Below are 18,637 nucleotides of genomic sequence, written 5' to 3'. Positions count from 1 at the left end.
GCTGCGCCAATGGTCTGCGGATGCAGAATCCAAGAAAAGTGTGGAGAACCTACCCTTCACAGGTCAGGCTCTGTTTGGGGAGGCATTAGATGCGTGGATCAACACGGCAACTGCGGGTAAGTCAACCTTCCTTCCCTCAGCAACACCACCGACTAGGAAATCTTATCCTACGTCTACAATGCAGTCCTTTCGGACCGCGAAAGTTAAAAAGTCCAAACCCCCCTCCACTTTCTGTCGTGGGAAATCCAGAAAACCTGCACCAGCAGGTTCCCAGGAACAGAAGCCAGGTGATCGGGCAGGTGGGAGCAAGACTAAAAGATTTCAGTCACATCTGGGCGTCCTCTTGCCTAGACCCCTGGGTAAAAGATATTATTACCCAGGGGTACAGACTGGAGGTTCAAGAACTCTCACCTCGCAGATTCTTCAAATAAGGCTTACCAGGTTTGCTGACAGAAACTGCTATCCTACAGCAAGCTATTCAAAAATTGGTCCGAAAAAATGCTATTGTTCTACCTCACCAAATACACAAGGGTTATTACTCAAATAATAAGGCCGATATTAAACCTAAAATCATTGAACCCGTACTTGAGGTAATTAAAATTCAAGATGGAGTCTCTGAGAGCGGTGATCTTAGGTCTGGAAGAGGGGGAATTCCTAGTATCCCTGGATATCAAGGATGCGTACCTTTACATTCCGATCTGGCCACCTCACCAGGCTTATTTCAGATTTACACTGCCGGACTATCATTATCAGTTCCAGGCACTGCCATTTGGCCTCTCCACAGCACCGAGGGTGTTCACCAAGGTCATGACAGAGATGATGCTACTCCTCCGCAGGCAGGGAGTGAACATAATTCCATATCTGGACAAACTGCTGATAAAAGCATCTTCCAGGGAGAGGTGGATGCAGAGTATAGCTCTCTCAACTCGACCACTTCAGGATCACGGGTGGATCCTGAACCTTCCAAGGTTACATTCGGAGCTGACAAGGAGACTGCTCTTCCTGGGGATGATACTCGACACGGAAGGGCAGAGGGTGTTTCTACCTGCGGAGAAAGCGTTGGTTATCCAATCAATGGTACGGGATGTCCTGGAGTCAGCCTGGGTATCTGTTCATCAGTGCATTCGCCTTCTGGGGAAGATGGTAGCCTCCTACGAGGCTCCACAGTTCAGAAGATTCCATGCGAGGTCATTCCAACTGGTTCTCCTAGACAAATGGTTGGGATCATATCTTCACATGCACCAGCGTATACGCCTGTCGCCAAAAGCCAGAATTTCTTTCCTCTGGTGGCTGCAAACTTCTCACCTACTCGAGGGCCGCAGGTTCGGGATTCAGAATTGGATCCTTCTAACCGCGGATGCAAGTCTCAGAGGTTGGGGAGCAGTCACCCAAAGGGAAAACTTCCAAGGAAAGTGATCAAGTCTGGAATCCATTCTTCCAATAAACATTCTGGAACTGAGGGCCATATACAACGGCTTTCTACAAGCGGCACATCTTCTGCAAGATCGGGCCATTCAGGTTCAGTCGGACAATGGGACTAATTCAGAGTTGATCGCAGCAGCAAATTTGTTAGCAGTTGGGCAAAACCATGTGCACTGCAGGGGGGACAAATATAACATGTGCAGAGAGAGTTAGATTTGGGTGGGGTGTGTTCAAACTGAAATCTAAATTGCAGTGTAAAAATGAAGCAGCCAGTATTTACCCTGCACAGAAAGAAAATAACCCACCCAAATCAAACTCTCTCTAGAAAATGTTATATCTGCCACACCTGCAGTGCACATGGGGGTGATTCCGAGTTGTTCGCTCGTTAGCTGCTTTTAGCAGCATTGCACACGCTAAGCCTACGCCTACTGGGAGTGTATCTTAGCATAGCAGATTTGCTAACGAAGGGTTCGCTAATTTTCTCGTAACGATTACCCCGCAGTTTCTGAGTAGCTCCAGACTTACTCCGCCAGTGCAACGAGCTCAGTCCTTTTCGTTCCTGATTTAACGTCACAACCACACCCAGCGTTCGCCCAGCCACTCCCCCGTTTCTGCAGACATTCCTGCGTTTTCAACTAGCACGCCTGCGTTTTTCCGCACACTCCCATAAATTGGCCAGTTTCCGCCCAGAAACACCCACTTCCTGTCAATCACACTACGATCAGCAGAGCGATGAAAAAACGTTGTTACGCCGTGAGTAAAATACCAAACTTTTGTGCTAATTTACTTGGCACAGGCGCGCTGCGTACAATGCGCATGCGCAGTTTGCGACTAATCGCTCCGTAGCGAACAAAAACAACGAGCGAACAACTCGGAATCACCCCCATGGTTTGACCAACTGCTAACAAATTTGCTACTGCGATCAACTCTAAATTACCCCCTATTTGACGGCAGTGTCCTACATAAACAACTGGGAAGCGGACTTCCTCAGCAGACATGATCTCAATCCAGGAGAATTGGGCCTCCACCCAGAGGTGTTCACAGAGATAACAAGTCGATGGGGTGTACCTCAGATAAGACATGATGGCCTCCCGCCTCAACTAGAAGCATTGGAGGTACTGTTCCAGGTTGAGGGACCCACAAGCAGTGGCGGTGGACGCCCTAGTAACTCCGTGTGTGTTACAATCAGTGTATGTGTTCTCTCCACCTCCCAAGGACTCTCAAACTGATAAAAAGAACAAGAGTTCAGCCGATACTCATTGCTCCAGACTGGCCAAGAAGGGCTTGGTACGCGGATCTTCTGGAATTAATGCTAGAGGATCCAAGGCCTCTACCTCTTCGCGAGGACCTTTTCCAACAGGGGCCTTTCGCCTATCAAGACTTACTGCGGCTACGTTTGATGGCATGGAGGTTGACAGCCAGATCTTAGCTCGGAAGGGCATTCCAAACAAGGTCGTTCCTACCCTGATACAGGCCAGGAAGGGAGTAACGTCTAAACATTACCATCAAATTTGGAATAAGTATGTATCTTGGCGTGAATCCAAGAAGTTTCTTAAAATGGAGTTTCAACTGGGATGGTTTCTCCTCTTTCTGCAAGCAGATGTTGATGTGGGCCTACACTTGGGCTCCATAAAGGTCTAGATTTCGGCCTTGTTCATTTTCTTCCAGAAACAATTAGCTGCCCTCCCTGAGGTTCAGACATTCTAGAAAGGGGTTCTGCACATCCAACCACCCTTTGTGCCTCCTACGGCACCTTGGGATCTTAATGTGGTGCTGCAGTTCCGGCAATCGGATTGATTCGAGCCTTTACAGGAGGTGGATGTCAAGTTTCTTACTTGGAAGGCGGTTACACTGTTGGCATTGGCATCTGCTGGACGTGTGTCCGAATTGGGGGCGTTGTCATGCAAGAGCCCCTACTTGATTTTCCATGAAAATAGAGCTGAGCTCAGAACGCATCAGCAATTTCTTCCTAAAGTTGTGTCCGCTTTTCAAATCAACCAACCTATTGTAGTGCCAGTGGCTACTGACTCCTCAATTACCTCACAGTCCTTGGATGTTGTGAGGGCTTTTAAAATATATGTGAAGAGACCTTCTCGTCACAGGAAGTCGGACACTCTGTTCGTTCTTTCTGATCCCAACAAGGTTGGGTGTCCTGCTTCTAAGCAGACAATTTCACGCTGGATCAGGTTTACGATCCAGCATGCTTATTCTACAGCAGGCTTGCCATGTCCAAAATCTGTTCGGGCCTACCCTACTCATAAGGTGGGTTCTTCCTGGGCGACTGCCCGGGGTGTCTCAGGTTTACAGCTCTGCCGAGAAGCGACTTGGTCTGGGTCGAACACGTTTGCTAAGTTCTACAAGTTCGATACTTTGGCCTCTGAGGACCTAAAGTTTGGTCAATCTGTTCTGCTGGAACCTCAGCACTCTCCCTCCCGTACTGGAAGCTTTGGTACATCCCCATGGTACTAAATTGGACCCCAGCATCCTCTAGGACGCAAGAGAAAATAGGATTTTAATTACCTACCGATAAATCCTTTTCTCGTAGTCCGTAGAGGATGCTGGGCGCCCGCCCAGTGCTTCGTTTTCCTGCATTGTTACTTGGTTAAGTACTGAATTGTTACATGGTTTAGTACTGCATTGTTACTTAGTCAAGTATTGTTATTCAGCTGTTGCTGAAGTGTTTCAGGTTGGTTAGCTTGGCTTTCCTTTGGTTGTGTGAGCTGGTGTGAATCTCACCGCTATCTGTGTATTTCCTTCTCTCGAAGTATGTCCGTCTCCTTTGGGCACAGTTTCTAGACTGAGTCTGGCAGGAGGGGCATAGAGGGAGGAGCGAGCCCACACTCTCAAACTCTTAAAGTGCCAATGGCTCCTAGAGGACCCATCTATACCCCATGGTACTAATGTGGACTCCCGCATCCTCTACGGACTATGAGAAAAGGATTTACCGGTAGGTAATTAAAATTTTATTTATATATTTGTTTAAACTATTGTACTTCTCCCTGTATGGCACTACAGTCACTGGTGGCGCCTTATAAATAAAATATCATAATAATACTGAGATCTGCTTCCCTTAGAATATGTTCTCAAGTTATTTATCTGATGTGTCCTTATTTTTACAGGACTGTGCTTGTTTCTACCACTATTTTGTTTTTCTTGAAGGGGGAGATGCTTAAGATAGAGAAATGTGTTTCTTGACTTTGACATTATTTTTTTTGTACGATTTCAGTGGTATTGGCTTGGCGTTGTGTGAGAGACTTCTCTCTCAGGATGACCAGACACGCTTATGCTTGGCCTGCAGAAACCTGCAGAGGGCAGAGGTTGCTCGTTCAGCTCTTCTGTCTTCTCACCCGTCATCTGATGTCAGTATTGTGCAAATTGATGTAGGCAACCTTAAATCTGTGATACGTGGGGCAAAGACACTGCTACAAAGGCAAGTTCTGTATCTCAAATACAAAGTATGCTGGTTCAGTTCTGACATTCACATACTGTATACCTGGATCCTTACTGATGTTCGGACGTATGATAGATATAGCTGGATTTCAGCCCGAGCATATACAGATCTGTTAAATACTTGAAATACTTTATAGCTTTTAAATACTTTAAACCTTTTGTATACTTCAGAGCTAGAAAAGTGTCTTTCCTTCGTGATCCACTTCCATACACCACATACAATCTTGCAGGAAAATGTCTGATATTGCAGTACCATAATAAGCGATAATGTGTGCAGTAGCACACCATGGGGGTCATTCCAAGTTGATCGCAGCAGGACATTTTTTAGCAATTGGGCAAAACCATGTGCACTGCAGGGGAAGCAGATTTAACATGTGCAGAGAGAGTTAGATTTGGGTGTGGTGTGTTCAATCTGCAATCTAATTTGCAGTGTAAAAATAAAGTAGCCAGTTTTTACCCTGAACAGAAACAAAATAACCCACCCAAATCTAACTCTCTGCACATGTTATATCTGCCTCCCCTGCAGTGCACATGGTTTTGCCCAACTGCTAAAAAATTTCCTACTGCAATCAACTTGGAATTACCCCCCATGATCTTACATTGCCACTTCCATTATATCTGATTTCTAAATGTAATGTAGCCTGTTTAATTCAGAATAGAAGTTGGATAGTCCCATTTAAAGCACCGTGAAATAACAGTATTGAGCTCACTTACACTCTGTTGATCTATTTGGGAACTTCTGCTTAAACAAAGTTTCTCTTATACAAATGTTTGTGGTAGTTTGCATAAGACATAATCTCAGTAGCTGCTGCCTTAGGCTACACAATGGCTAATCATACACACACACAAAAACGCCTGCTCTCACACTTCAAAGTTCTTACAGATACTGTGTGCTTACCGCAGCTGTAGGACATGTTGGTAGGAGAGGGAGAATCTTCCTCTTTTCCTGTTTCTGAACCTCCAGTGCTGTTAATGACTGTACTACAGTGATTGCAGGAATGTGTACAGATAGCTTACTGTATGTCATTCTGAGACAAGAGTCTCTCACTGATCAACGTAATGGCCCTGGTTATTGATCAATGGGTACACCTAGATAAGGTCGACATGGGAAAAAGGTTAACCCAGTGAAAAGGTCAACATTAGTTTTTTTTTAAAGTTTTTGGTGTCGTTTTGTCCGTAACACGACCAGGAACCCAATGAATGCACCGCGTCCCCTTACATTGCAAACTACTCGGCACAGATTACTATTCACAATTGTAGTCCATGTGGATAATAAAGTATGAAAATGTGAAAAATAAAAATGTAAAAAAAGTCATGTCGACCTTTTCATGTTTTGACCTGTCCTATGTCAACCTTTTCACTGTGTCAACCTTTTTCCCATGTCAGTGTCAACCAATAGTGGTCAACCTATTAACTGTTGATCTACCATTCGGATACCATGGCCCTTGTCCAAACTCATTGAGTAAGAAAGAGGGTTGCGGCATAGGTGGAATTTAACTCCATTGGTGTCATAGCCATTCTATCCAGTGATAGTTGAGGTTTTTTGGTTTGTTTTTTTTCAAGTTCCCCAGGTAGCATGTCTGGAAAATACATGTTCTATAGACTAATGTAACAATTATATAAAGGCAGGGAGTCCTGATATCTTGTTATAGTAAAACAAAATTCTCCTTTTTTTCCAAAATAGGGTAAATATAGTGTACATGACGTTATAAATATTGTGTGTGTTGTTTTGTTGTGTGTTTGTGTGTGGAATTCACAAAGTGCCTGTAATTGGCTGCATGACTCCACTAGCTATAATGTGGTGTAATGCTGGGATGGCACATTGCACTATATTTCACTAAATGTATTGATGATATTATTTCTTCCTTGACAGATATGAGCGCATAGACTATTTGTATCTGAATGCCGGAATAATGCCAGATCCACAAATAAGCATTAAAGCTTTTATCAAGGGTCTTTTTTCAAGGTAAAATAAGTTTACACCTTTATTTTTCTAGAACTTTAACGGTGCCTCTACATGATGTGGCACAAATGGGGCTGATTCAATACTGACACAAGTTTGTATGGTTCTTGACATTGTGCATGCTTCATAGCCGAGCTCCTTTTCAGTCACAATACTACTGAATAGATTTAACTGGGCAGCAATGGTGCATTGGCATGTAGGCTATGTAGCCAGATTAGTGGGCTAAGCCAAGTTATACATACACAGAGATCAGTCTGATTCAGATGGGTATAGAGCAGCATGTATGGGGCTGCTGCAAATGTGCTCTGATAATAATGAGAGCCACTGTATTTGCAGGAATGTCCGGAGAGATGTGTACAACTGTGCTTACGGACTGATATCAACGTTTAATTACATCCACGCGGTGCATGTGCATTTGTAGCCGATTTGCATGCAACTCTGTATTGCCCCAATTTATTTTAAAACATGAAAGCTCAGATTTCTACTTGGATTTAAAGTTGTTATTCTCATTGTGATTCTCATTATAGCTATAGAGTCCATTTATACTATACTTTTCAATGCATTGTGATGCTACAATATGAGGGACTAATTCTGGCCATACACTAGGTCGATATTGTGTACGAATACATAATATCGATGCATCATTCGACCCATCGCATGCACATCGTGCATGTTTTGGGTGCGATTACGATGTCGTGCGTTGCCCCGCGGGTCGCATCAACTGATCATATGTACTGCACATATGATCAGTCGATCTGGGTAGGGGTCCATTGCGGGTCGAAAAATAGATTGTATGATGCAAAACCGCTGTACAATCTGTTGTACGCCAGGGAGCTGGCGGGAGGGGGGTGGGTTCGTGGGACGCTTGCATCTAACACGAGTTGTCCTAGTGTATGGCCAGTACCTTCCTGTTGATATCAGTTGTTGCCCACTTTATGGTGGACATTGTCTACTACTAGCTAGACAGCATGATCCCACTGCTTGTATCATGCAATTCAGTGATGTGCCATGGGGTGAGGCAGGTGATGAGGAGCCTTTCCTGTCATACTCCAGTATACTCCAGAGTCTTGGCTATATAAAGTATATGAAAAATACAAAGAATATATTATAAATATCTTACTTGTATTATTCGAATCCTTTTTATAGTCAAAACTATCCACACATCTCTGATCAAAACTCACCAAATTTCCAGCAATACGACTGCATCCTTGTATACTGTCCACATGAACCCTCAGACTCATAAATTCGACCAGAAATAATGGCATCCGAGTTTGACGGACATGCAGGTTGCCGGCGGAACTTGGATGTTTTTTTTAAAGGAGCAATTATTTACAAGACAAAACCATGCCTTCTAAATGTCCCGTTAAAAAAAGTCAGAGTTCAGCCGGCAACCTGCATCTCTGGCCAACTCGGACAACATTACATCTCGCCCATTGGGGCAGATGTATTAAGCCTGGGGAAGTGATAAAGCAGTGATAAGTGAAAGGTGATAGCACACCAGCCAATCAGCTCCAGTATGTAAATTGACAGGAGCTCACTGGCTGGTGTGTTATCACCTTGCACTTATCACTGCTTTATCACTTCTCCAGGCTTAATACATCTGCCCCGAGTGTGTAAATGTGGCTGTGGTACTAATCAGTGCCTCCTCTGCTATTTACCTCACCATACATCCCTGGCGCAATTTCAAGGTAGGAGTCCTCACCTACGTGTTACAGGGATCTGATAAAGAGAGAGGTGCTGCAAAGTGGATTTAATTTCTCTATCGTCCTAAGTGGATGCTGGGGTTCCTGAAAGGACCATGGGGAATAGCGGCTCCGCAGGAGACAGGGCACAAAAAAGTAAAGCTTTACTAGGTCAGGTGGTGTGCACTGGCTCCTCCCCCTATGACCCTCCTCCAGACTCCAGTTAGATTTTGTGCCCGAACGAGAAGGGTGCAATCTAGGTGGCTCTCCTAAAGAGCTGCTTAGAGAAAGTTTAGTTTAGGTTTTTTTTTTCTTTACAGTGAGTCCTGCTGGCAACAGGATCACTGCAACGTGGGACTTAGGGGGAAAGTAGTAAACTCACCTGCATGCAGAGTGGATTTGCTGCTTGGCTACTGGACACCATTAGCTCCAGAGGGATCGAACACAGGCCCAGCCGTGGAGTCCGGTCCCGGAGCCGCGCCGCCGACCCCCTTGCAGATGCTGAAGCGTGAAGAGGTCCGGAAACCGGCGGCTGAAGACTCCTCAGTCTTCATAAGGTAGCGCACAGCACTGCAGCTGTGCGCCATTTTCCTCTCAGCACACTTCACTGGGCAGTCACTGAGGGTGCAGAGCGCTGGGGGGGGGCGCTCTGAGAGGCAAATATAAACCTTATACAAGGCTAAAAATACCTCACATATAGCCCATAGGGGCTATATGGAGATATTTAACCCCTGCCTGACTGGAAAAATAGCGGGAGAAGAACCCGCCGAAAAAGGGGCGGGGCCTATCTCCTCAGCACACGGCGCCATTTTCTGTCACAGCTCCGCTGGTCAGGACGGCTCCCAGGTCTCTCCCCTGCACTGCACTACAGAAACAGGGTAAAACAGAGAGGGGGGGCACATTAATGGCTATATATATATATATTATATATTAAAGCAGCTATAAGGGAGCACTTAATATAAGGATATCCCTTGTATATATAGCGCTTTGTGGTGTGTGCTGGCAGACTCTCCCTCTGTCTCCCCAAAAGGGCTAGTGGGTCCTGTCTTCATTAGAGCATTCCCTGTGAGTTTGCGGTGTGTGTCGGTACGGGGTGTCGACATGTATGAGGACGATATTGGTGTGGAGGCGGAGCAATTGCCAAATATGCAGATGTCACCCCCCAGGGGGTCGACACCAGAATGGATGCCTTTATTTGTGGAATTACGTGATGGTTTATCTTCCCTTAAACAGTCAGTTGAGGACATGAGGCGGCCGGACAATCAATTAATGCCTGTCCAGGCGCCTCAAACACCGTCAGGGGCTGTAAAACGCCCTTTGCCTCAGTCGGTCGACACAGACCCAGACACAGGCACTGATTCCAGTGACGACGGTAGAAATTCAAACGTATTTTCCAGTAGGGCCACACGTTATATGATTTTGGCAATGAAGGAGACGTTACATTTAGCTGATACTACAGATACCGTAAAACAGGGTATTATGTATGGTGTGAAAAAACTACAAACAGTTTTTCCTGAATCAGAAGAATTAAATGACGTGTGTGATGAAGCGTGGGTTGCTCCTGATAAAAAGTTGATAATTTCAAAAAAGTTATTGGCATTATACCCTTTCCCGCCAGAGGTTAGGGCGCGCTGGGAAACACCCCCTAAGGTGGACAAGGCGCTCACACGCTTATCTAAACAAGTGGCGTTACCCTCTCCTGAGACGGCCGCACTTAAGGATCCATCAGATAGAAAGATGGAAGTTATTCAAAAGAATATATACACACATGCAGGTGTTATACTACGACCAGCTATAGCAACTGCCTGGATGTGCAGTGCTGGAGTAGTTTGGTCAGAATCCCTGATTGAAAATATTGATACCCTAGATAGGGACAATGTTTTACTGTCGTTAGAACAAATAAAGGATGCATTTATCTATATGCGTGATGCACAGAGGGATATTTGCACACTGGCATCTCGGGTGAGTGCTATGTCCATTTCAGCCAGAAGAGCCTTATGGACACGACAGTGGACAGGCGATGCGGATTCAAAACGTCACATGGAGGTTTTGCCGTATAAAGGGGAGGAGTTATTTGGAGTTGGTCTATCAGACTTGGTGGCCACGGCTACTGCCGGGAAATCCACTTTTTTACCTCAAGTCACTCCCCAACAGAGAAAGGCACCGACCTTTCAACCGCAGCCTTTTCGCTCCTACAAAAATAAGAGAGCAAAGGGTTTGTCGTACCTGCCACGAGGCAGAGGAAGAGGGAAGAGACACCAACAGGCAGCTCCTTCCCAGGAACAGAAGCCCTCCCCGGCTCCTGCAAAAACCTCAGCATGACGCTGGGGCCTCTCAAGCGGACTCGGGGACAGTGGGCGGCCGTCTCAAAAATTACAGCGCGCAGTGGGCTCACTCGCAGGTAGACCCCTGGATCCTGCAGATAATATCTCAGGGGTACAGGTTGGAATTAGAGACGGATCCTCCTCATCGTTTCCTGAAGTCTGCTTTACCAACCGTCTCTTCCGAAAGGGAGAGGGTGTTGGAAGCCATTCACAAGCTGTACGCTCAGCAGGTGATAGTCAAAGTACCCCTATTACAACAAGGAAAGGGGTATTATTCCACTCTATTTGTGGTACCGAAGCCGGATGGCTCGGTAAGGCCTATTCTAAATCTGAAGTCCTTGAACCTCTACATAAAAAAGTTCAAGTTCAAGATGGAGTCACTCAGAGCAGTGATAGCGAACCTGGAAGAAGGGGACTTTATGGTATCCTTGGACATCAAGGATGCGTATCTACACGTTCCGATTTACCCCGCACACCAGGGGTACCTCAGGTTCATTGTTCAAAACTGTCACTATCAGTTTCAGACGCTGCCGTTCGGATTGTCCACGGCGCCTCGGGTCTTTACCAAGGTAATGGCCGAGATGATGATTCTTCTTCGAAGAAAAGGCGTATTAGTTATCCCATACTTGGACGATCTCCTAATAAGGGCAAGGTCCAGAGAACAGCTGGAGACAGCTTTAGCACTATCTCAAGAGGTGCTAAGACAACACGGGTGGATTCTGAATATTCCAAAATCCCATTTAATCCCGACAACTCGTCTGCTGTTCCTAGGAATGATTCTGGACACGGTTCAGAAAAAGGTTTTCCTTCCAGAGGAAAAAGCCAAGGAGTTATCCGATCTGGTCAGGAACCTCCTAAAACCAGGAAAGGTGTCAGTACATCAATGCACAAGAGTCCTGGGAAAAATGGTGGCTTCTTACGAAGCAATTCCATTCGGCAGATTCCATGCAAGAATATTCCAAAGGGATCTGTTGGACAAATGGTCAGGGTCGCATCTGCAGATGCACCTGCGAATAACCCTGTCACCAAAGACAAGGGTGTCACTTCTGTGGTGGTTGCAGAAGGCTCACCTATTAGAAGGCCGCAGATTCGGCATTCAGGATTGGATCCTGGTGACCACGGACGCCAGCCTGAGAGGCTGGGGAGCAGTCACACAAGGAAGAAACTTCCAGGGAGTATGGACGAGTCTGGAAAAGTCTCTTCACATAAACATTCTGGAACTAAGAGCAATCTACAATGCTCTAAGCCAGGCGGAACTTCTCCTGAAAGGAAAGCCGGTGTTGATTCAGTCGGACAACATCACGGCGGTCGCCCATGTAAACAGGCAGGGCGGCACAAGAAGCAGGAGTGCAATGGCAGAAGCTGCCAAGATTCTTCGCTGGGCGGAGAATCACGTGATAGCACTGTCAGCAGTGTTCATCCCGGGCGTGGACAACTGGGAAGCAGACTTCCTCAGCAGACACGATCTTCATCCGGGAGAGTGGGGTCTACATCCAGAAGTCTTCAACATGTTAATAGACCGTTGGGAAAGACCAATTGTAGACATGATGGCGTCTCGCCTCAACAAGAAACTGGACAAATATTGCGCCAGGTCAAGAGATCCACAGGCAATAGCTGTGGACGCACTGGTAACTCTTTGGGTGTACCAGTCAGTGTATGTGTTTCCTCCTCTGCCGCTCATACCAAAGGTATTGAAGATCATACGGCAAAGAAGAGTAAGAACAATACTAGTGGTTCCGGATTGGCCGAGAAGGACTTGGTATCCGGAACTTCAAGAGATGCTCACGGACGAACCGTGGCCTCTGCCTCTGAGAAGGGACCTGCTACAGCAGGGTCCCTGTCTTTTTCAAGACTTACCGCGGCTGCGTTTGACGGCATGGCGGTTGAACGCCAGATCCTAAAAGGGAAAGGCATTCCAGAAGAAGTCATTCCTACCTTGATTAAGGCACGGAAGGAAGTCACCGTGAAACATTATCACCGCATTTGGCGAAAATATGTAGCGTGGTGCGAGGATCGGAGTGTTCCGACGGAGGAATTCCAACTGGGTCGTTTCCTACATTTCCTGCAATCAGGATTATCTATGGGTCTCAAATTGGGATCCATTAAGGTTCAAATTTCGGCCCTGTCAATATTCTTCCAAAAAGAATTGGCCTCTGTCCCTGAGGTCCAGACTTTTGTCAAGGGAGTACTGCATATACAGCCTCCTGTGGTGCCTCCGGTGGCACCGTGGGATCTAAATGTAGTTTTAGATTTCCTCAAATCCCATTGGTTTGAACCATTGAAAAAGGTGGATTTGAAATATCTCACATTGAAAGTGACTATGTTACTAGCCCTGGCCTCTGCCAGGAGAGTATCTGAATTGGCGGCTTTATCTTATAAAAGTCCTTATCTAATCTTCCATTCGGATAGGGCAGAACTGCGGACTCGTCCGCATTTTCTCCCTAAAGTGGTATCAGCATTTCATCTGAACCAACCTATTGTGGTGCCTGCGGCCACTAGCGACTTGGAGGACTCCAAGTTGTTGGACGTTGTCAGAGCCTTAAAAATATACATTTCAAGGACGGCTGGAGTCAGAAAATCTGACTCGCTGTTTATATTGTATGCACCCAACAAGTTGGGCGCACCTGCTTCTAAGCAGTCGATTGCTCGTTGGATTTGTAACACAATTCAACTTGCACATTCTGTGGCAGGCCTGCCACAGCCTAAAACTGTAAAAGCCCACTCCACAAGGAAGGTGGGCTCATCTTGGGCGGCTGCCCGAGGGGTCTCGGCATTACAACTCTGCCGAGCAGCTACGTGGTCGGGGGAGAACACGTTTGTAAAATTTTACAAATTTGATACCCTGGCAAAGGAGGACCTGGAGTTCTCTCATTCGGTGCTGCAGAGTCATCCGCACTCTCCCGCCCGTTTGGGAGCTTTGGTATAATCCCCATGGTCCTTTCAGGAACCCCAGCATCCACTTAGGACGATAGAGAAAATAAGAATTTACTTACCGATAATTCTATTTCTCGGAGTCCGTAGTGGATGCTGGGCGCCCATCCCAAGTGCGGATTATCTGCAATACTTGTACATAGTTATTGTTAACTAATTCGGGTTATTGTTAAGGAGCCATCTTTAAGAGGCCCTTTCTGTTATCATACTGTTAACTGGGTTTAGATCACAAGTTGTACGGTGTGATTGGTGTGGCTGGTATGAGTCTTACCCGGGATTCAAAATGCCTCCCTTATTGTGTATGCTCGTCCGGGCACAGTACCTAACTGGAGTCTGGAGGAGGGTCATAGGGGGAGGAGCCAGTGCACACCACCTGACCTAGTAAAGCTTTACTTTTTTGTGCCCTGTCTCCTGCGGAGCCGCTATTCCCCATGGTCCTTTCAGGAACCCCAGCATCCACTACGGACTCCGAGAAATAGAATTATCGGTAAGTAAATTCTTATTTTTTCTTCTTGTTTTTTTCAAGAACTGGGTCTTATTTTCTGTTAAAATTATTTTTCTCATACATCCTAGAGGATGCTGGGGACACTTCAAGAACCATGGGGTATAGACGGGATCCGCAGGAGACATGGGCACTTTAAGACTTTGAATGGGTGTGAACTGGCTCCTCCCTCTTTGCCCCTCCTCCAGACTCCAGTTTAGAATTGTGCCCAGGGAGACTGGTTACACACAGGGGAACTCTACTGTGTTTCTCTGAAAAGACTTTATGTTAGGTTTTTTATTTTCAGGGAGAACTGCTGGCAACAGTCTCCCTGCATCGTGGGACTTAGGGTAGAGAAGTCAGACCTACTTCTAATGAGTTCAAAGGCTCTGCTTCTTGGCTGCAGGACACCATTAGCTCCTGAGGGTTTGGAACACTAGGTACGCCTAGGGGTTCACTCCCAGAGCCCGCTGTCACCACCCTTGCAGAGCCAGAAGTCAGAAGACAGGTGAGTAGAAGAAGATAGAAGACTTCAGTGACGGCTTCTGAGGTACCGCACAGCAATCGCGCTGCGCGCCATGCTCCCACACGCAGCGGCACTACAGGGCGCAGGGGGGGGGGGCGCCCTGGGCAGCATAAAAAATCCTCATACAAGCTGGCAAAGTGGATAAGATGTGCCAAGGCACAAAATCCTGTCCCCCGCCACCGTTTTTATATTATAAAATAGCGGGCTGAAGCGCGCCATTGAGGGGGCAGGGCTTAGCCCTCACAGCTCTCAGCGCCATTTTCTCTTCACAAAAAAGCTGTAGAGACGCTGGTCCTTGCCTCCACACTGCTGTAACAAGTAACAGAGTGCAAAACGGGGGGGGGCACAGTTAATTTGGCTAAAATAAGTTATAAAAGCGCTAGAAACAGGTCTGGGCTTTATATTAAGGCTTCAGTACTGGGTTTGAGCACTGGGTTGTGAACTGGCAAACTCCCTCTGTGTTTCTCTGACAGGCTTTACTGTGGGTCTGTCCCCTATCTGCCCAGTGTGTCAGTGGGTGTCGGTACACGTGTGTCGGCATGTCTGAGGCTGAGTGTTCTTCCCAGGAGGAGACTGTGTTAGGGACAGAAACGGCTGTGCGAGTGACCATGTCGGCACCGCCGACTCCTGATTGGGTAAATGTGTTGAATGCTAATGTGGCTCTTATTAATAAGAGATTGGATAAATCTGAATCTCAGAACCAGGCATGGAAGAAATCTGTGGAGAATGTGTTATCACAGGTCCAGACCCCCTCGGGGTCACATAAACGTTGATTTGCTCAATTAGCAGACACAGATACCGACACGGACACTGATTCCAGTGTCGACTATAGTGATGCCAGATTAGACCCAAAATTGGCAAAGAATATTCAGTACATGATTATGGCAATAAAAGACGTGTTAAATATCACTGAGGACCCTGCTGTTCCTGATACTAGGGTCTGTATGTATAAGGGAAAGAAACCTGAGGTAACATTTCCGCCCTCTCATGAACTGAATACTTTTTTTTTTTTTAAATGTGGGAAAATCCTGACAAAAAGTTTCTGATTCCCAAGAGGATTCAGGTGGCGTATCCGTTTCCCTCTGGGGATAGAGAAAAGTGGGAGTCTTCCCCCATTGTGGACAAGGTCCTATCACAGTTGTCTAAAAAGGTGGCTTTACCGTCTCCTGACACGGCAGCCCTTAAGGATCCTGCGGATCGTAGACAAGAAAGTACGTTAAAATCCGTTTACGTCACCACAGGTACACTGCTCAGACCGACCATTGCATCGGCGTAGGTGAGTAGTGCTATCGAAAAGTGGGCAGATAACTTGGCATCTGATATAGATACCCTAGATAGGGATAGCATCCTGTTAACTCTGGCTTATATCAGGGGCGCTGCGGCCTACCTAATGGAGGCGGCGAGGTATATTGGCATTTTGGGAGCAAAAGCCAATGCCATGGCAATTTCAGCTAGGAGGGCATTGTGGATTCATCAATGGAATGCTGATGCTGACTCTAAGAAAGCTATGGAGTCGCTCCCATATAAAGGTGGTGTCTTGTTTGGTGACGGTCTCACTGAGCTGGTATCTACGGCTACTGCGGGTAAGTCGTCTTTTTTGCCTTATGTTCCTCCACAACAAAAGAAAGGCCATTTTCAGATGCAGTCCTTTCGGCCAAATAAATACAAAAAAGGCCGAGGTTATTCCTTCCTCGCTAATAGGGGAAGAGGTAAAGGTAAAAGATCTCCGGCCGTCGCAGGTTCCCAGGAGCAGAAGTCCTCCCTGGCTTCTGCCATATCCACCACATGACGCTGGGGCTCCACTGAGGGAGTCCGCACCGGTGGGGGCACGTCTCAAGCTCTTCAGTCAATTCTGGGCTCGTTCGGCCCTGGATCCATGGGTTTTAGAAATAGTGTCCCAGGGGTACAAACTGGAGTTTCAAGACGTTCCCTCTCACCGATTTTTCAAATCGGCCTTCCGGACAGGCAGGTGGTATGCGATGCAATACAAAAGTTATGCCTAAATCATGTCATTATCAGGGTTCCCCAGTCTCAACAGGGAGAAGGCTTTTATTCCAGCCTGTTTGTGGTCCCGAAGCCGGACGGTTCGGTGAGACCAATTCTGAACTTAAAGTCCCTCAATCTTTACCTAAGAAAATTCAAATTTAAGATGGAATCTCTCCGAGAAGTGATCTCCAGTCTGGAGGAAAGGGATTTCATGGTGTCGGTCGACATAAAGGATGCCTACTTAAACATCCCCATATATCCTCCACATCAGGCTTACCTAAGGTTTGCTATTCAGGATTGTCATTACCAATTTCAGACGTTGCCGTTTGGTCTGTCCACGGCTCCGAGGATTTTCACCAAGGTAATGGCGGAAATTATGATTCTCCTTCGCAGGCAAGGAGTCACAATTATCCCTTATTTGGACGATCTCCTGATAAAGGCGAGATCCAAGGACAAACTGGTCCAGGACATTACGCTATCCCTGACAGTTCTACAACAACATGGTTGGATCCTAAACTTGCCAAAGTCACAGTTGAATCCGACAAAACGGCTGTCGTTCTTGGGAATGATTCTGGACACAGAATTACAGAGAGTGTTTCTTCCAGAAGAAAAAGCTCTGGAAATCCAGAGTTTGATCAAACAGATTCTGAAACCAGCGAGAGTGTCGATCCATCAATGCACTCGTTTGCTGGGAAAGATGGTGGCAACCTACGAGGCCATTCAATTTGGCAGGTTCTATGCTGTCAAAGTCAAAAAATATTGCAGAACACACATCACGTACAAACTACACACACATGCCCGCTGCGCGTGCACTTGTTCCGCCGTGCGTGCACATATCCGCAATTTGCGTATGGTCACTCCCGCGGTCCTGCGCGTGGTATGGGTATTTACGGCGGAGTTTGTGAACGCATGGAGAGCTATCAAAACATTACATATTTAATCCAAATAGTGCACATTGTACACATAGTCCCTTTGCACCACATCAGAAAGTAACAACAGTTTAAATTATTCCAGAACAAAGGGATTCACCTTTATAGGATAAGAGGGGACAGAGTAAGGTTATAAGGTGGTGTTTGGTATCCAGCTGTAGGGTATTTTAAGGGTAACATTCCGGTGTTGGTTTGCGGAAGATCGCATGTTCCTGATGATAGTTAGGTGCAGAAGCAGAATATGGATATAAACTGTATTTACTGTATATTATGTATGCGGCGGGAATCCAGAGGAGACCACCCACCAGAGCAGTTGAGAAAGACATCGCCCACCTTTTCAAATCAACCTATGACCTCTCCTGTACTGTAAAAGTGCATCCCTGTGTCCAATGGACAAAGGGATTACAGTATCCATTGTATTGCTTTTAGAAGACTTGTATAAATAAAGCCTGCTGCAGCCCGGCCACACACAAGACTCACAACGTTATCTATTTGATTACGGAGGACTGGACCAGGAAGCGCACGCGAATATTCTCACGTATATACATTGACTGTAGCCATTTACTCTGTTGTATTGTAGTGCATAATTTGTATTGTTAACCCCCTTTTCAGAAATATTACTCTGTGGTGTCGGAACCCAGTGATTAACTACAAATCGGTGTTGTCCTCTTTTCCCTGCTAAGGTTTAAAGTGTATTTCATTATTGTATTGCTTAGCTGCATAAGGTTTAAAGTGTAATATCATGGCATTGCATTGCTGCATAAGGTTTAAAGTGTAATATCATTGCATTGCATTACTGCAAAGGTTTAAAGTGTATTTCTGGGTGTGTGCGCGCTGTGTGTACTTTGTACCCCCAGCGCAGCGTTTGTACGCTAAGTCCGTACAATGTACGGGACTCTGTACGCAAATAGCGTAAAAGGTACGTAGAGTGCATATTAAGTCT

At 46.3% G+C, this 18,637-nt stretch overlaps 1 protein-coding gene across 3 annotated transcripts in view; it reads left to right on the top strand.

The window, feature by feature from the left end:
- The window catches only part of HSD17B7 (hydroxysteroid 17-beta dehydrogenase 7), a 224,339-nt gene that overhangs the window by 29,860 nt on the left and 175,842 nt on the right, over positions 1 to 18,637 (top strand). For all 3 annotated transcript variants that reach the window (XM_063940267.1, XM_063940266.1, XM_063940265.1), the window contains exons 2-3: positions 4,649 to 4,852; positions 6,746 to 6,838. In XM_063940267.1, coding sequence (XP_063796337.1) covers positions 4,649 to 4,852; positions 6,746 to 6,838 — 297 coding nt within the window. The remainder of the gene's footprint in view (positions 1 to 4,648; positions 4,853 to 6,745; positions 6,839 to 18,637) is intronic.

Source organism: Pseudophryne corroboree, chromosome 9 (genome assembly GCF_028390025.1).
Source record: "Pseudophryne corroboree isolate aPseCor3 chromosome 9, aPseCor3.hap2, whole genome shotgun sequence".
NCBI lineage: Eukaryota > Metazoa > Chordata > Amphibia > Anura > Myobatrachidae > Pseudophryne > Pseudophryne corroboree.
This window is presented reverse-complemented; position numbering and strand designations above follow the sequence as displayed.